This window comes from Molossus molossus, unplaced genomic scaffold (genome assembly GCF_014108415.1).
Source record: "Molossus molossus isolate mMolMol1 unplaced genomic scaffold, mMolMol1.p scaffold_m16_p_15, whole genome shotgun sequence".
Lineage (NCBI taxonomy): Eukaryota > Metazoa > Chordata > Mammalia > Chiroptera > Molossidae > Molossus > Molossus molossus.
In genome coordinates, this window is record NW_023425350.1 from 60,015,134 (window position 1) to 60,034,934 (window position 19,801).

At 43.1% G+C, this 19,801-nt stretch overlaps 1 protein-coding gene across 1 annotated transcript in view; it reads left to right on the forward strand.

Annotated features, from left to right (window-relative positions):
- The window catches only part of LOC118630561 (catenin alpha-2-like), a 411,139-nt gene that overhangs the window by 337,439 nt on the left and 53,899 nt on the right, over window positions 1-19,801 (forward strand). The window contains exon 4 of the mRNA XM_036262427.1: window positions 14,872-15,038. Coding sequence (XP_036118320.1) covers window positions 14,872-15,038 — 167 coding nt within the window. The remainder of the gene's footprint in view (window positions 1-14,871; window positions 15,039-19,801) is intronic.

Genomic DNA, 19,801 nt, shown 5'->3' on the forward strand with positions numbered 1-19,801 from the left:
AAGGATCCATCAATCTTGTTTATCTTTTTGAAAACCCAGCTCTTTGTTTCATTGATACTTTGAATTGTTTTTTTGGTCTCTATGTCATTTATTTCTGCTCTGATCTTCACTATTTCCTTCCTTCTACTTGCTCTGGGGTTTTCTTTTTGTTTGCTCTCTAGATCTTTAATTTGTGAGGTTAGATAATCTATTAGAGATTTTTCTTGTTTTTTTTTGAGGTAGGCCTGTAGTGCTATGAACTTCCCTCTCAGAACTGCTTTCCCTGCATCCCATAGATTTTGTGTTGTTGTGTCTTCATTTTCATTAGTTTCCATGAAGTTTTTTATTTCTTCCTTGATCTCTTTGGTGACCCATTCATTGTTTAATAACATGCTATTTGGCTTCCATGTGTTCAAATGTCGTTGTATGTTCTTCTTGCAATTGATTTTAGTTTCATGCCATTGTGATCTAAGAAGATGCTTGATATGATTTCAATCTTCTTGAACTTGTAGAACTTAGTTTGTGCCCTAACATGTAGTCCAGCTTTGAGAATGTCCCATGTGCACTTGAGAAGAGTGTGAATTCTGCAGTTTGGGGGTGTAATTCTCTGTATATATCTATTAAATCCATTTGTTCTAGCACTTCATTTAGAGTCTGTGTTTCCTTGTTAATTTTTTGTCTAGAAGATCTATCCAGTGATGTCAGTGGGGTATTGAAGTCCTCTGCTATGATTGTATTGCTGTTGATTTCTGCTTTGAAGTCTTCCAAAAGATTTTTAATTATGTTGGTGCTCCTATATTGGGTACATTTATATTTACCAAGGTTATATCTTCCTGTTGAATAGATCCTTTCAATATTATGTAGTGGCCTTCTTTGTCTCTAGTTATGGCCTACATTTTGAAATCTACTTTATCAGATATGTGTATTGCAACCCCAGCTTTTCTTTGTTTTCCATTTGCTTGAAAGATTTTTTTGCATCCCTTCACTTTCAACCTATGTGAGTTTTTTGTTGTGAGGTAGGTCTCTTGTGAACAACATATCTGTGAGTCATGCTTTCTTATACAGTCAGCTACTCTGTTTCTTTTTATCACAGCATTCAAACCTTTCACATTTAAGGTGATAATTGATATGTACTTATTTATTGCCATTTTTGTTTAATGTGGTTCTGTTTTTTGTCCTATTTCTTCTACTAATTACAGCAGTTCGTTTAGCATATCTTGCAGTACTGGTTTGGTGTTAATATTTTCCCTTAACCTTTTTTTGGTCTGGAAAGCTCTTTATTTGACCTTCCGTTTTGAATGATAGCCTTGCTGGATAGAGTAGTCTTGGATTCAGATCCTTGTTTTTCATGACCTTGATTACTTCATGCCATTCCCTTTTGGCCTGTAGTGTTTCTTGTGAGAAGTCAGCTGAGAGCCTTATGGGATTTCCTTTGTAGGTAACCTGTTGCTTATCTCTTGCTGCTTTTAGGATTCTCTTTGTCTTTAATTTTTGGAATTTTAATTACTATGTGTCTTGGTGTGGGCCTGTTTGGGTTCTTCTTACTTGGGGCTCTCTGTGCTTCTTGAACTTGAATGCCTTCTTCCCTCACCAAATTAGGGAAGTTTTCTGTCACTATTTCTTTGAATATATTCTCTAAGCCTTGCTCATTTTCTTCGTCTTCGGGGACTCCTATGATGCGAATATTATTATGTTTCCAGTTGTTCTACAGTTTTCTTAAGCTGTCTTCCTGTTTTTTAATCATTTTTTCCTTTTGGTTTTCTGATTGGTTGATTTTTTCTACCCTGTCTTCTAATTCACTGATCCGGGTTAGCTTCCTCTACTCTACTTTTTAGACCTTCCAATGTGTTTTTCATTTCTGATATGTCGTTTTTAATTTCCAACTGGTTGATTTTCAACATTTCTATGTCTTTACTCATGGTGCTCATGTCCTTACACATGCTGTTGAGCTTCCTCAAGATCATGGCTCTGAATTCTAGTTCTGTTAACTTGCTTAACTGCACCTCATTTATCTCATCTTTGGTGGAGGTCTCTTGTTCTTTCATTTGGCTTTTGTTTCTGTTTTTCACCATTTTGGCTATCACAGTGGGCTTTGGAGTCTGCCCAATTTTCCCTGTGGATGTTGGTGTTCTGCTGTTTGTGGCTCCCTCTCCTGGGTTTGGATGAGGCAGGGAGGACCCACTTTAACCACCATTGTTAAGTCTTAACTTTCCTCTAGCTTTCTTTTTTTTTTTTTTTTTGCCTGGAGGCTATTAGTAGAGGTCACCTGAAGAACCTTGGTTTCTGAGTTGCCTGAAAAAACTCCCTCAGGTGCTCAGTGTAAGAGGATTTCCCAAGGGTGGGGCAGATGCTGGTTGTTAATGGCCCTCAATTAGCATTTCAGTGGCCACCAGATGGGGTTGAATCTCCGAGGGAGAGGCCACCACCTCTCCCCAGGGCCCTGAAAGGTGTAAGATGACCACAGTCCTGTTTGGCTGCACTCAGCAAAAGCTCTGAGCACCCTCCAAATCCTGAGTGTCCCCACACAGTTCCAGTATAGTCTGCCTTCCCTCTGGCGGAGCCCAAGGTGAGTGACTGCTGCCAATTTAGCCTCTGCCCAGACTCTGTGTCATGGAGCCGCCTGGGACTTTTAACCCGAGGGTGCTGCTCCCAGCTAAGGGCGGCCGAGTCTGCGGCACCAGCTGAGGGCATAGCTCTCAGCCGATTTCGCAGGACTTAGCCGCGGTTGCAGCCGAGGCGGCAACAGCTTCCCAACGAGTCCCATGGTCCCAGCCGAGTCTGTGCGGCAGCAGCCGAGGGCTTAGCACACAGCCCAGGCGACAGCAGCTTCCAGCTGAGTCCCCAGGTCCCAGCCGAGTCTGCTGGTCCCAGCCCAGGCCGCTGCGGACCGTGGGCTCCCTGCCCCCTCTTGCATCCTCACAAGCCTACCAGGATTGAGTCAGTGTCCCTGGTTATGTGGTTCTCCAGGCTGCCTTTCGGTTGCTCCTTCCTGACGATTTGTCTTTATTTTCATTGTAAATCCAGTTTGGTCCTGGGAGATGGTCTGTGTAGCTCCATTCACTCTGCTGCCATTTCTTTCCTCCCTACTGTAAACGTCAAGTTATCTTTCAGTTTCTTCGCTACCAGGCTCGCAGTGCCCAAGGTCGTAAGTACGCTGCTGCCAAGTGCTTGTCTACTAAGGTTGCACAGGCTGTGAGAGGGCACCACCACCTCCCATATTTTTTTTATCATTGAAATGAAGACAATGCTGTCCATCTTATTGTAAGATTATATATGTAAAGTACTTAGCATTGTGCCGATACATAGTAAGCATTTTGTAAATAATACCTGTTATTGTGTTTTATATCATACTACCCCAAATTGTAAAGTGTTCTTAAGTCATCTATTCTTAGTCTCTGGGGAAAGAGGAGATGAACCAAAGGTAACTAGAAGTGAGGAAGTACCATTCATTACCTTAAAGAGATCCACACAGAGTAGGACAAAATGGAATTTTGCTCTGTTGCCATTTTTGGAAATGATCTCAAACCGCATCTGTTGACTATTGAAAATTACTAGGTTTGGGGATTCTCAAATATAATTACATTTGTGTAGCTGCACAGGAAGCAAAAGAAGCCTTTGGGCTAATTCTACAAATGGTTGCATTTATTGGTCTTGCCAGCTCTCCCTGCCAAAGCCTTGACTGGAGTGTTTAATGAGGGCACACTTGGAGTGTGCACGTTCGTGCTTTTATCCCTGAAAAGATTATTTAACTCGGAGTTGTGAGAAGGTAAAAAATGGGCCTATTAAACGTTATTGGACCTATAATCTGTCCTGAGAATTAAATATAGTTGACTGTCCATTGTTTCTGTTGGACATCCTGTAAAGAATGTGTGGTGGGTTTCTACAGGCCTTTTTCAATCTTAGTAGCAGCCAGGGTCCCGAGTAAGCAGGTGGGAACTTCTGCGAGGCTTGGAATGAATGAGCTGGGCTGACGTGGTCTCCTGTCCAGTGTGTCTGGCTGCCTGCTTTTCCCATCATGACCTCTCACTTGGTGAACACAGTCTGAAGATGCTTAGACCCTGGCACGGTCAGCCCGGGTAGTGTTCCGTACTGTGCTTCAATTCTCTTTCTCAAACATACATTCTACCTACCTACAGGTTCTGTGACATCCGTATTTTCTGCGGCCTTTTGGTGTGAAAAACCACTTGCTGCTGGCAGTGGGAATTGAAAATCACTCCCCTGCATTGTTCAAAACGAGTTCCCATACTAACCACAGACATCTGCCAGCAGTGCCCCAGGGCAGGCGCTGCTCAGCCACGCCGTCTCCATAAGATGTTGAGTGATGTAAAAATTAAACAACATCGTGGGGTTGTTTTCAAGTTCCATGTCAGGTTATGAATCACCCTGCAGTCATACTGAGTGGGATACTCACATCAGCATGGTCAGAATCTTCTCTCTCTATAGGTAGAACTACATGGGAGGTTAAATTAATACTCTCAAGGGGAGTTTATTAAGTGCTAGCAAGCAATTTGTTTACTAAGGGACTGTGCACCTACCTTCACCAGCCAGGGCATATAGGGCAATTTTTCAAGTTATTATTACAATGTTCCCACTTTGAAGGAAATAAACACGAAGAAGCACAGAATGGGCCCCTCTTCGCTTGGGAGCAGCCTGCAAAAGGCAGAAAGACTCTGAGATGGGACAGAATCTGAGGATGGGTACAGCAGACCAAAGTGTGTCCAAGAAGTCTGCAAACACAGGGACAAGAGTGCATTTACTCTTTTTTCAGTGTAACAGTTGGACTCTTGCTTCCAATGGTTATGTTCTTTAAAGGAAATGATGCCTGGAGGTTGAAGAAAAACTATTGAGCCTATTATCCTGGAAAGTCAGCTTACTTCTTAAAAATAATTTGTCCTATGCTTCCTGACATTTTGGATATCCTACATTATTTTGACAGAGGTGGTAGATGACATTTCCAGTGGAAGGAAAGAAAAGATTCAAATTCACAGATTTCCTGTGATCTGCTTTGTGTTGTTGTTGCTGTTGTTGATATTTTCTTCCAATCTCATGAAACTGGGGTTTCTTTCCTTTGGAACTCTTAGAGAAAACAATCATCCACGGGAAAGGGGCCCACTTTTCATTTAGGGCTTGATGTCAAGAGGGTGGAGAGAAGCAGACTTGCCCAATGTGGGACCAAGGAACTAATTAATGATGGAAAGTCTATTTGTCGGGGACATTTTCATCTATACTCTTTGTACTTTATCAGTCTACCAGGGGGCTGGGGGAGGTGGGGTGGCAGTGTGTGGCTCTGGTTTCTATCATCTCTCAGAGACTAGCTAAAAGCTACTCATTGGAGGAATAAAGAAAGACAAACATCAAAACCTTGTCTTTCTTGTTCAGGGTCACACAGTTCACCAGGGGCAGAGTCCAGACCAGAAGCTGTGTCTGTTGACTCTGAGTTTCATTTGCTGTAATTTACCACATAGTTCATTTCTTTAGAAACTTTCTGTTTTTGATATCGTTTTGCAAATTCACAACTGACTGTTTGCAAGTCCGTCCCTATAATCTAAGCCTTTTTTTAAAAATTCCTCATCTGAGGATATTTTTCTATGTATAATCAAATAGAGTGGGAGGGAGGGAGAGAGTGAGACAGAGAAATATCAGTGTGATAGAACCACGTTGACTGGTTGCCTCTCGTACACCCCGACCAGGGCTGGGGATGAGCCACAGCTGAGGTACGTGCCCCTGACAGGAATCGATCCCATGACTCCTTGGTCCTCGGCCTGACGCTCTAACCACTGAGTCAAACCGGTCAGCTAATCTAAGCCTTTTTATGTCTTGATACTCAGTTTATGTACAAATGTATTTGTAAGTTACTATGGTATTTCAAATTTGTCACTAGTACAATTGAAAAAACTTGCATCACTGATTTTATATTAGCTAATATAAATGCTATGAAAAGCAAATAGGAGCCCTGCCGGGTGGCTCAGTTGGTTAGGCGTCATCCAGTACACCAAAGAGGTTGCAGGTTCAATTCCTGGTCAGGGGGAATATCTAGGTTGCAGGTTTGATCTCCATTTGGGTATCTGTGGGAGGCAACCAATAGATGTTTCTCTCTCCCTCTGCCTTCCTCTCTCCCTAAAATCAATGACAACAACAAAAAAATATCCTTGGGTGAGGATTAAAAAAGAGAGAGATAGAAAAATATAGGAAGCATAAAGAAGGTACATTATATAATCTGCACCATATAGACTGTAGGTTACTAAACTATGCTTGAAATTGCTATACTATAAAACAGAAAGTCAACTTTTTCTAAAGTAGTCTGTGGCTAAATGAAAACACAGGAATAATTCTCATGTGGAAAAAAAAAATTGACTAAGGATAGAAAACTCCCACACATTTTAAAACTAGAAACAGAACAAAAAACGTTCCAAGTAATCAGTGTTATGAACCTGGTAAATAGTGCTAGAACATTACAGCTCAATTAAATTGTGTTTTGAAATGTAACTTGGAGAAATCAGTTGATTTTCTCTACTGGTTTAAGGGTGAAAATACCAAATGATCAGATTTTAGGATTTGAATGGCATAGTCTGCTTTAATTTCTTACAATAGCTTAAATTATATATTTGATAGAGTATATTTATTTCAGGAACGCTTCTATTGCAAAATGAAATTTTCATGCTTACCAACTCATTTCTCTTAATTTTTGTAAAAATATTAAATGATATTGGTTTTTATATTAGCCTTCTGTACTCCATTTTTTTCTTAAACCTAGCATATTTCTGCCTAATGTTTCCAAATTTTGGTATTCCACTGTATTTGCGACCCAGACAATAATCACCTTTCTATGGACTGTGGCTCTTGCTACATTTAACTGGTCTTTGTGAATATCTCATTTGTGAAATATGCCATATTGCAGCGTGATCATTTTTCTGGTGACAACAATGCAAAATTACCTTATACCCTTTCCTCCCAACCCAGGAAAAGGTGACGGCTGAAAGGATTAAAATCCATATGCTTAATGATCTGCCTTGTGCAAGGGGGCGCATTACCATCTCTAACCATGTTTAATAGCTCACGACATTCAGTACACTTACTCATCATGTGTGTAGGACTTTTGTACACTGAACATACCTTGATATATGCATTGGAACAGATTCAATTACTCACCATGGTAAAGAATATTGGGCCTGACCAGAAGAGGATACAACTTTGTCTTTTTTTTTAAGGTTTGCACATTTTTAAAATTTGTTTTTCCTTTATTGATTTTTAGAGAGAAAGGGAGAGGAAGAGAGAGAGAAAAACATCGATGAGAGAGGACATCAATTGGCCGCCTCCTGCATGCCCCCCACTGGGGACTGGGCCCACAACCTGGGCATGTGCCCTGACCAGGAATCAAGCCAGCAACCTCTTGGCGCATGGGTCAATGCTCAAGCACTGAGCCACACCGGCCGGGCACAACTTTGTCTTGAGAGCTGCTCCAGCCACGGAGGCAGGGGTGCGACAAGGTCATATGGATATTTGGGGATTGTATTTGGTAAGGGGGAAGCTTTGGTTTGCTGGTGTCACATGATGCTTTGCTGGTCTCCCAGCCATTTTGGGACTGTGGTCAGAGCCCCTAACTGGCATATAAGAAGACTGGGATACTGACCTCACCCAACTGCCTGACCTCTAGCAGGTCATTATCCATGTGGCTTCTGTGTCTTTACACGTAAGATGAGAGTGAGGTGTTGAATGATGCATGAGGGGACCCACCCTAATCAGAAATTCTCCACTCTCACATCCTTTCAGAGACATTGGGTCCATCAGCCTTCTCTCATTTCTCATACAATGTCTTATTTGCTCAGAGAGCTCCTTGGATAAACGAAGGAAGATTAAGAGTCCTCCTCCAAGGACTACCCTTGGTGGGAAGACAGAGGAAGAAGCAACATTCTCATTTTATAATATCTACATGGTTTTGAGGTGGTTTGCATGAGATATACATAGTCATATAAGGCTTTTGGCTTTTCTTCTGAATTTCACATATGTAGGCCACAGATTATTTTGTTTTTGGTAACAAAAATATCTGAACTTTCAGTGCCAGATGTGAGAGAGTCTGCAGGAGGGAGCGTATTCAAGGCAGATTTGCTTAAGAAAATACATGATCTCACCACCCCTGAGCCTCTGAACATTTTTGATTGCCAACCTTTTCCCCTAATCATGAGTTTGAGTCATAACCATCCTGGGGTGAAATGCATATATTGCTCTCTCAGATTTTTGAATGTTTCCAAAAAAGTTTTAACAGTGTGTGTGTGTGTGTGTGTGTGTGTGTGTGTGTGTGTGTGTGTATGTGTGATAGCAAATGCCTATGTGGGCAAAACTAAGGAGATCCAAAGGAATTGGTTCTTTCTACTGACACTTACCTACTTCAGTGTTATAGCTTCCTGGCTGCTTGCTGAACTCCCAAGTCCAAAGAAAAGAAGAAGAAGAAAATATTCAAATTATTATTTTATTGTGAAGTGTGTAGCATTGAGGATTTCTTTGGTCCATTCTCCTTGCTTCAGCATTAATTCGATACGTTTAAAAATGTAAGGTTCCAGGCAGGCCTTCCTTTGCTCCTCTCAATAGTTATTAAGTGAATGTACCTTGTCAAATATATGTTAAATGCTAGGAGTCAAGAAATCAACATGCTACAGTGATGGTCCCCACTGTGATAGGAGACAATAGGGAGTGGTGGAGCCTTTAAATAATTGGAGAAATATCTTTATTTCTTCCCCCCTTCCCCTCCCCTCCCCTCCCCACTCTCCCCTCCCTCCCTCCCTCCCCCCTCCCTCCCTCCCTCCCTCCCTCCCTCCCTCCCTTCCTTCCTTCCTTCCTTCCTTCCTTCCTTCCTTCCTTCCTTCCTTCCTCCTTTTCTTCCTCCCTCTCTCCCTTCCTTCCTTATAATACTCCACTTACTAAATAAAATAGTGTATGAGTCTTCAACTCATAATACAGGTCCCGACAGAGATATGTAAACAAATAATTTTAATACAGTAAGCAGAATTGTAAAATATTTCTGAAGCACTGTCATTAAGAACATAGACTCTGAGTGAAACTGGCTTTGAATCCTGGCCCCACCACTTACAGCTGCTTGATCTTAGCTGAGTAATCTTCCCTTTCTCTTTTCTGTTTCCTTTGGTATAAGTGGTGACCATGTACATATCTACTCCCTTGAGCAGTAATATAATTAAACCAAATAAAGCAATTGGAACAGACCTTGGTACACTGTGAGCTCTAAATAAACTGTACTTGTTAGGAATGAGGTCAGAGAGCACATATTGATGTATTAGCTACAAATGGACACGACCTAATAGATTTTTCAAATGGAAGGGATCTTGAATCACCTTGTAAGCACCATCCTCTTGCTGCTGGAGCCACCGCAAAGATGATGTTCCTCTGTATTTGCTAATGCAGTGAGTTCAGAGGTCCTTGGCGAAATCAACACCTGCTTAAGTCATTCTTTTCTGTACATAACCCTGTTCTGCATGATTCTTATCAAAGGAGAACTCACCTATGTCTTCTAAGAAGGAACCAAGAGGCATGGTGTCATGCGTGAAACTTGACTCTGATAACGTTGTAACTTCCTAGGTGTTTTCCTCATTAACCATTCATTTAACATTTCAGCTTGTTTGATCTCAAATGATGACACAAAATTTCCACCATGCTTTGGAAGTCAGCTAACTATAGCAGTAAGTGGCTTTCAAGCATTGCATTGCCTTACAGACTCTACAACATAATCACAATGATAAGGCATTTGGGAGATGTCCACTATCTACTCAATTAACTTCCTAAAATTCAGTTATGTTTATTTCTGCACTGGCTTTGTGTGTGTGTGTGTGTGTGTGTGTGTGTGTGTGTGTGTGTGTCTCAGTGATGCATAGTTTAGGGAACAGAACTAGCCAAGGCTTTGCAAAGCCGTGGTCAGGTATTATACTTCCCTAATCTTGCTTTCTTCTCTAAAATCATATTGAATTTCTTGTATTGCTGTACAGGATGTATTTCTCAGTATCCTTTAAGATTGTACCTTCAAGATATGTGTGAGAAAAGCTTGAGGCAGATGTAGGTTATTGTGAAAAGGAAACAAACTTTCGCTAAGAGGATTGGAAGTTTTTGCTCTTTTTCTCTCATCTGCTCTAGGAATTCTGTAACGAGGAAAATTGCAAGAGCATTATCTGTTATATGCCAGATAATTTGTGTAATTGGACAAAGAAGAATATGCAGTTATACTATTATATGTTATAACTACTGGTTATAAATACAGACATAGAGAACTTTCTAGAAGACAGCTCATCAGATAGATGTTCCCTGGTGGTTGTCTCTGGTTATTGGAATGATATAGGTTATTTTGGTTCTTTTTCATTGACTATATTTTTCAGTTCTCAAAAGGGTCAATCTTTATTTTATACTAAACATGTTGACCATGTAAATTACCACACAGGGTATGGTAGGTGCCTCGTAATTTCCCTACTTGGCTTCTTCTGCCTTAATCTACTGGTTCTAGTTATTTCATTACAGTTGCTCTGTGGCTTGCATTTTGATTCATTTCCTTTCTTGTTGTGGTTCCAGCTTCCATCATTTGATTCTAGGGGACAAACCCATTGCCTGCCATTGCTAAAAGTATGCAAAGACAGGGCAAGTTAAATCCTCATCAGCCTCTAGGACCATCAACTTTCTGAGTTCCCCATTCCTTCACTCTGCCTTTTCCGAACCTAGGTTTTCACATACCTTTTCCCTTGCTCCTCAGCATTTTCCAGTAGTGCATTTGTCAAGTATTTGAAGAGTACCTACCTTGAATGCAGGGTCAGCCTGCAAAGGATGAGCCATGTGACCTTTTTGCCCTTGGTTCATGATCTGCTTCCTAAATGACTGGTCCGCTCCAGAGACTCTGTCCCCAGCATGATATGCCTTTCTTCCATTTAGTATTACTGTGCTGCTTCATTGCACATTTAAGTTGACATTATCTCAAGCAGGTGCACAATTATCTATCCATACTAATGCCTTTAGAGAAGCATAAGAAGCAGAACAATCACTGATCTGAAAACCAAGCAGTAGCACAATATTTGAGGGGGGGGGGTATAATCTGACGTAAAGCAATAAGCATCATTTAGGCAGATGTGTTCTTGCTTCTAAATTATCGTATTCATGAGGAGTGGAATCAACCAAAAAATACACCTCCAGCTGTTGAGCAGGTCACCCGCAGTTCTGACACTGGGAAGGATTGCAGTGGCGTTAATGATAACAGTGAGTAAGCCCTTGTCACGGGGAAGGCCTGTGCTGAGTGCTCTCAATGAATCACCTCTAACCTTTACCCCTAAATCACAGTCCGTGAAGTAGCCATCATCATCTTCACCCCTCATTTACAGTTGCAGGGGCAGACAGGCCAAGTTGGCTTATCGCCAAGCACACCTGTTTAGTAATGGTTGGGGTAGCGTTGGGATGCAATCCACATCTTTGTGACTTGACTGATGTATTCCTCTTAAAGCCATGGGTTCATATTTATAAAGCTCTTAGAATCATACTTATCTCATCAATCGTTATATAGGCGCACTATATACATATTGATTGTTGTTCTTTCTCTTCCGCCACTTATTTAGAGATGTTGACTTTGTTTTCTTTCCAGCAGAGGCCAGTGGCTGGAGGAGCTCAGAGGCTTTGCCATGGAAACAGTCTCTGCGCTGAGGCCTGTCATCAGTTCTCTGTCCATCCTGAGATGGAATACAATGGTGCCCATACCAGCAACAGGCGGCCCTGTTACCCTCCCCGCACCGCCCCTCCTTCTCCTGCACCTGTGTGCTATCAGCTAAATGTTTTGGTTTTTATAGAAAAGCAGTTCCCTGGGAAAATAGCTCATTTGATCCTGATAAACTAGCTTATCATTTTGTAATCTAGACTTCCATTTTCATTCGGTAATCCTAAAGCTGTAGAGATATAAAATGCATTCAAGCAGTAGTGACTTCGGATCACCTTTCCTTTTAAATATTTAATAACATGACATCATGGGTCTCTGCTTACAATGTTCAGTTTTAATTAAAACCAAATTAAATCATCTTTTGTTTATTTTAGAAAAATCTCAGAATTTAGCATGAGATTTCCCTTTGCAGAGTCATATATACTAATATATATACTAATGTGGGTCTCTCTCTCTCTCTCTCTCTCTCTCTCTCTCTCATGTATATCTCCCGAGCTTCTTCCAGTGGTGCCTGCTTTGGGCCCCTTCTATGCTGACATGTGGCACCCATGGGTTTTGAAGCAGTGTTGCTGACCAAATGGTCAGTGTCTGAAGTGCCATGATACTGGCCCTCTCTATGAAAACCTGAGCTTAAAAATAAGTTTGTTGTCTGGCCAGTGTGGCTCAGTGGTTGAACATTGACCAAGAGGTCGCTGGTTCGATTCCCAGTCAGGACACATGCCCAGATTGTGGGCCCCGATCCCCCCAGTGGGAGGCATGCAGGAGGGGAGGCAGCCAGTTGTTGTTCTTTCTCATTGATGTTTCTCTCTCTCACTCCCTCTCTCACATTAAAAAAAAAAAAAAATCAGTTTGTTTAGGCCTGGTTCCTCCACACGCTGGGAGGGGGTGTCTTTGCTCTGAGAATCTTACCCCAGCTATGGCTCATATCAATGTAATCTGCAGACTTCGGGATCAACCACATTGCTCTCTAGCTTCATGCACAGAATAAATCCCCCCTTTCTTTTAATAAGTAGATCCATTCCACTTACTCATCTCTCCAGGGTGACCCTCTCAATACTTCATTAGATTTGCCTTGGTGTGCAATCTTCTTCCCAGCTGCCTGGGCAGAGCGGGAGTGAGATAGCTTTCCTCTTCAGACCACAGAGCTACGGGCTCAGGAGTCCTTTCTGAGGAGCTGGGAAGGGGAGATTTATGTAAGCCTGTGGCAAGGGTGGGGCACTGGGTTTGAACCCTTAGCTCCTAATGGCCAGCATCGACCCACGGCCATGCATTCAAAAAGTCATGGTTGTGCCAACACAGTAATGGATGTTTAAGCTTCTCCCCATCTGTTGTTGAATATTAAGCTATTTGTAGGTGCACAGGCACAAAGAAGAAGCTGGTTAGTGATGTAACATACTTACTGTAGATGGTGGTCTTTTTTAAAAAACCAACAGCACAATGTATTTCCTTGCATGCCCACATTTCCCAAGTATACAGGTGTTGCTGCAAGAGTTTCAAGTTTGACAACACCAACCGAGTCTGTTACGTTATATTCTGATCTGCCTATAAAATGGAAAGAGGGGTGTGTGTGTGTGTGTGTGTGTGTGTGTGTGTGTTTTCAATGTTTTCTCATATCTTAGAATAAATGACGGGATACTCAGACTCCCAGTGATATACTTGACTTTATTTAAATTGAGCTAGGTTTTGATTAATACATGAGAAGTGATCATTTCTGTGAAGAAAATATTGACTGGTTTTACCCGAAATGAAATAATCGGTCACATGAACTTGACCCTTCTGGTTTGTGGAAGCTTTTATACCCCTGTGTTTGCTCTGCGATATGAAGCTTTATTATGCTTCTCCCAGGTCTCTCTGTCCAGGGGGATTTCCACCCACTGACCTAGGACTAGCCTCCTGCTAGTTAATGATCTCCCTCCAGTTCCCACTCCTGGGGTCTTTTTGTGCAAATACGTACCTGTCAATTGTATTGTCGGTGTTCACCGTCAACGTCCCCTTCTCTGCCTCTGTTCTTCACATTGAATCCATGCCCGGATCTGTTGTTTCTCTCACCCAAATCTCATTAACATTCCCGTCCTCTCCGAGTCACGTCCCTGTCTCCTGGCTCAGGCCCTCATTACTGCGCTCAGGTTACAGCTACATTTGCACTATTAACGGGTTTCTCTGCCCTGTGTCCCCTCCAGCTTATTTTATGTAATGCGGCTAAAATAAAAATCTATGAATGTCACTTCCCTCTCTGCTGAGGACAGGGTCCCAATTGCTTCCCTAGTATTTTAAGTCCTGCCACTCTCTTCCCTGTACCCCTTCCTCGCTGTGCCTCCCGGTGACCGCAGTCCCTACCCTCAGCGCAGTCACCCCCACACACTGTATCTGTCTAAGGGGCCCCTCCCGCCTCTGTCTTCCTGGTAAACCTGTTAGTTCTCCCCAACCCATCAATGCTGACAGCTTCCCCCGAGACTCACACTAAATGAGTAAACTACTCCCTCCTCTCTTTGCCTACATACATAATCCTATGTCCATTACAGCATGTGAGCACGGCCTTATAAGTATGAATTTAAAACCCGTTTCCTCATTAGGCTGTGAACCCCTTGAGACCAGGGCATTCATTCTCAGTTGGCTGCGTAACTCCAGAGCCTAGTGGAGAACTGGACGCAGTATGTGCTTAGTAAACATCTCTTGGGTTGGCTCAACTCTCTTATAAATGTTCTCGATATTAGAAAATAGGTTCCTAACAGAGCATTAAAAGACTAGATTTTGGGTGTCTGTATGGTCTGTTATTTCTAACTCAGCTAAGGGTACAGTGTTGATGAGGCCAAAGTCTTCATTTTCATCCTCGGTGGAGCAGTCAACCTTGTACCTGAACTGTCAGTAATCTCTACCATCCACCTAGTAAATATCCGTTCTAAGAGAAACGAAGAGCGAGAATGATTAAGAGCAAATACATCTCAACTATCAGACGGATTAAAAGAAATATATTCCTTATCGATGCCAAAAGCTACTTCCAATACTCGGTGTGAAATCGTCCACAGCGTCCGCCCCCGGGCGCGGACGCATTGACTCGAAAGGTCCTGCGGTGTTGGAAGGGGCAGGAGCGCCACCTGGTCCTGGGAGTTTTGCGATGAAAACAGTAGCGGCCACCCACAGACCTTCAGGACGGCCTGCTCCAAGCCTCCCGCCCCCCTCACGTCTCCGTGTCTGTGTTCCAGGTGAGACCATGCGCATCGCCTCCTCGGAGTTTGCTGATGACCCGTGCTCGTCGGTGAAGCGTGGCACGATGGTGCGGGCGGCCAGGGCGCTGCTGTCGGCGGTGACGCGCTTACTCATCCTGGCGGACATGGCAGATGTCATGAGACTTTTATCTCACCTGAAAATTGTACGTATGTCGAATGGACCAGCACTTGCTCTGTGTGGGCGGTGACACTGACCATGCATTATATTCATTACAGCACTGAGCTGCAGGAAGGGCGTTTCGCTGCTCACTTGCTCACTCACCCATGAGGTACACCCCCAGATGTTTCTAATATTAAAAATTGTATTCTACAATAGTCATGGGTTTCTTTCAAAACACAGAGTTTGGATTTGCCTTCGACTTCCTGGAGTCCCAAGCTGTAGGCATTCAGGCTGCAGAGGCTGAGCCTGGTGCACCTGTCTTGGGCCTGTCTTGAAATTCAGAGCAGAGCTGGTCCGTGTGATTGTTTATACTTGGTCAGCTCTTCTGGTTAGCTGGCCAAATGCCCACCTATGCCCATCTTTTTATATATATATATTTTTTTTCTTTATTGACTTTAGAGAGAGAGGAAGGGAGAGGGAAAGAAACATCGATGAGAGAGAACATCGATTGACCGTCTCCTGCATGTCCCCCACTGGGGATCGAGCCCACAACCTGGGCATGTGCCCTGACCGGGAATTGAACCGGTGACCTCTTGTACATGGGTCAATGCTCAACCACTGAGCCACACCGGCTGGGCACCTATGCCCATCTTAATGTGGATCACATGTTGAATATATTTTGTTACTTTCTCGCCTTGCCCTTAGGGATATGGACTTTGAACCTCTCAATCTGGCAACAAAAAGGAGTCCATCACACCTCCCGGTGCTATAATCAGTCTTGCCACACTGCGCCTGACGTCTGTCATACCTGGTTGGGTCTGTGGCACCTACGTACTCCACCAACCTGTAGACCTCCATTACTTGTCTCAGCCCCTTCATTCCCTTTAACTCTTGTTTCCTAGTGAAAGGGAAACCCTACTCTGTTCACTAGACCAGGGGCCAAGGCGACCTTCTCCGTCCCTGACAGCTGGGCCTTTCTCTGTTCTCCTAGTTACTGACTGGTGTCCAGGTACAGTTAAGGTGGTTCATCCCGTTGGACTGAGATGAACTCAAGTTCTCAGGGATGTGACTTCTGTCTAGAGAGTGTCTGTTCTATGCCCTCAGTGAATCTTATCCCTCGACAATCAGTGCTAACCCGGGACTGATCTCAGGTCTTAGATGGTTTCTATTACAGGTGCCTGAGGAGGTGAGGGACACACAGCTGCACTTACCTGGGAGTTTTTCTCAGAATTTTCTCCGAGAACAGTCCCTCGAGAGCCAGGGAGAGGAAGTATAATGTTGTGATTAACCATTTGGCCGCTGGAGTAAGACTACCTAGGTTAAGTCTTGGTGTGATGTCTACTTGCCCGCCAGCTGTGTTGTCACCCACCACATAACCTCCTGACATCTCAGACACATCCTCTGTTAATATGGCCCAATGCCAGGACAGCTCGCAGAGCTGTGGGAGGTTCAGATAGGGGACACTCCTATGACACATGCATCAGAGAGTCTGGCATAGGGGAAGTGCTGGGTACATGGCAGCCATGTGGCCGCTGGGAGAAGCCGAGACCCTCTTCCAGACTGCATGCGGGATGGCTCTTCTCCGGCCCACCTGCGTTCATGCATCCTCTAGGCAGCCAAAGACTTTGTTCTCCAGTGTGTCAGAGGAAAATATGTCGTCTTTCCCTTACAGCCTACTTAGTCTTCAAAGGGAACATTTTGAGAAAGGTCTTTCCCCGGATGGACAGTCTTCCTTTACCAAGGAGAGAATAGGACTGAGCCCAAAGAAATTAACTTTGCATCCCTCACGTTGTCACTGACGTCTGCCCTCTGCTATGAAAGGGCCCTGCTGGACCCTCTTGGGGAGTGAGGACAGGCTCCCATCCTCCCTGAACTGCCCGCACGTGGAGAGTGCTGGTGGCATCTGGGCCAGTACTGGGATGGGAGGTGCCAGCTGCCACTGGTAGTCCTGTCTCTCCACCCACCTGTTGGCACCCGTGCTGTTGGCTGGTAATCACTGCAGCCAGTCCTCATGTGGTCAATTGCATTCTTTTCTCGACATAGCAGATTAAAGGAAGTTTAAAAAAAATAAAAAGATTTAGCACAAAATCGTGGAAAGGTCAACCCAGTAATATGAAGAAGCCCTGTCAGACTGTCAGCAGTGAAATTAAAACGGATGGTAGACTAACAAACATATTTGTTTGGAGCGCAGCCTCCGTGGGTCCCAGCAGTGGGGGAATTTCGCCATCTTGTGGGTCAGGTGAGGAATTACAGTGTCTGGTGCTGTCCCTGAACTGCTCAGGCGGAGGTCCTGGCACACTTCCCTTCGGGTTGGTCAGGGTTTCATGTTATGAGGTTACTCTCCTCTCCAAAAGACAGAGTGTTCACACCTCATTGCCAACAAGCAACAAATTCTTCTCGGGAGCATTTCGTTCTCTTCAGTAGAAGCACATCTTCTCATAAACAAACAAGGGGTGTCTGCCAACATCTATTTATTTGTTAGCTCTGGATGAAGAAAATATCTTTCATATTTTGATGGAACCAGTTAGAATGATATTATCTGCAACGTTGTCAGGTCTTTTTTCCAAGTAAAATAAAGTTTTTTCATCCTATCAGTAATAAAGCAAAGAGGAAAATGAGTGACAGGTGCTTTTTTTCTTTATTGATTTTAGAGGGAAGAAGGGAGAGGGAGAGGGAGAGGGAGAGAGAGACACATCAATGAGAGAACATCTACTGGCTGCCTCCTGCATGCCCCCCACTGGGGATTTGGCCCACAACCTAGGCATGTGCCCTGACTGGGAATTGAACCAGCAACCTCTTGGTAGATGGGTCAACGCTGAACCACTGAGCCGCACGGGCTGGGCTTAATAGTACAGTAGTGACTCGATTTCCAGTTGGCCCCAAAGCCTGAGTAACACCCTAAAGTGAGTCTATAGCTTAATGTCGTTCATGGTAGCCCCTGCATGGCTATTTCACCTTAAAGCATTACGCGTGATATTTTATTTTTTGTCTTTTAGGCCATATGCCAAAATTTTTATTGCTATTCTTTCCAGATATTGATTTTTCTCGTTTCTGAGTAACTTACAGGAACAGAGACAAACTTGTCTTCTTATCAGAAATGTACATTCATGCTTCTCCATCAAGAATTCACCGAGTAGATGAAGAATAGTCAAGTCGGTATCCTAAAATACCCACCCGCATTCCCTGCCCTGCACCCAGATACGTAATTGTCGGCAAACTGAGTATTCATGAGCAGATAGATGTCCATCACCCTCAGAAAACAAGTAGAGTTGGGAGCTTTGCAGAGGTGGTGTGATGCAGCAGAGTCTCTGTTTTGCATTACCTCATGATTATATTTGAAACTTAAATTTCCATGGCTGCTGAAGAGTCCAACTCTTCATTTCACATATTAGATCCGCTGGTTGTCTCTATTATTCTGCTTGTTCTGTCATGCTAATATTTGTGTGTGCTTTAATGTGGAACTCTATTTTGAGCACATTATATTAAGGGTTCACATGCTGGCAAATGATTTTTGTGACTGTCCTTGTTTCAAATTCAGGAGGCTGGTGATGGAATAGTGAGTGACAGAGTTCAAAGCTGAATTATCACCAAAATGGGAAATTGATGTTCCCAGAGCAGTTGAAGTACTCATTTGCACATCAGACATCTTTTTGAAGTACTGAATTATAAGTGCATTTATTGTTAAAGTTGCTGGTGAGTGATTCCCTAGCCAGCACTGGTGCCTGTGCAATCAGTTGACATTGTGTGTTAGGTTGGCGTGTCAGACTTCTAGAGGAATCCTGCATTTCAATCAGTGATGAACAGCGGTATTTTTTTCCCCTAGCCTATGAATTAATGTAATCAGATTACATTGTTAATTTTTAGCATTGTTGATGGCATTGCACAGTAATACATCTAGATGTGTGTGTCAAGAAAACAATCACCTGTTATGTTTTTTAATATTTTTTCTTTATTGATTTTTTCTTTTTTTTAATTATTTTTTTAATTAATTTATTTATTTTTGTTACAGATGTTTCTCCTTTTCCCCCCACTGATTCCCCCTTCCTCATCCCTCCCCACCCTATACCCAGCTTTGTTTTCCATGTCCCTTGTTCATGCATACATGCATATAAGTTCTGTGGTTTCTCTCTCCCCCACCACCACCTCTTCTGGGGATTGTCAGTCTGTACCCCACTTCCATGCCTCTGAGACTACCCCATTCCTCAGACTGTTACGTTCATTATATTCCACAAATAAGCGAGATCATATGATATTTCTCTTTCTCTGTTTGGCTTGTTTGGCTTAGGATGACACTTTCCAGGTCCCTCCTGTCGTCTCAAAGGATAAGAGATCTTTCTTTCTCACAGCTGCATAGTACTCCATTGTGTATATGTACCACTTCTTTTTCATCCATTCGTTCACTGATATGGACATTTGGGCTGTTTGTAGATCTTAGCTATTGTAAATAGTACTGCTGTAAAAATGGGGGTACATATATTCTTTCTGATTGCTATTTCAGGCATCTTAGGGTATATTCCTAGAAGTGGGATCACTGAGTCAAATGGAAGTTTAATTTTTAATTTTTTGAGGTAACACCATATTGCTTTCAATAGTGGCTACACCAGTTCCCATTCCTACCAGCAGTGTACTAGAGTCCCCTTTTCTCCACACCCTCACCAACACTTGTTATTTGATGATTTGTTGATGGCAGCCATTCTGACAGGTGTGAGGTGATACCTTATTGTTGTTTTAATTTGCATCTCTCTGATGATTAGTGATGTTGGACATTTCTTCATATGTCTCTTAGCCATTTGTATCTTCAGTTTG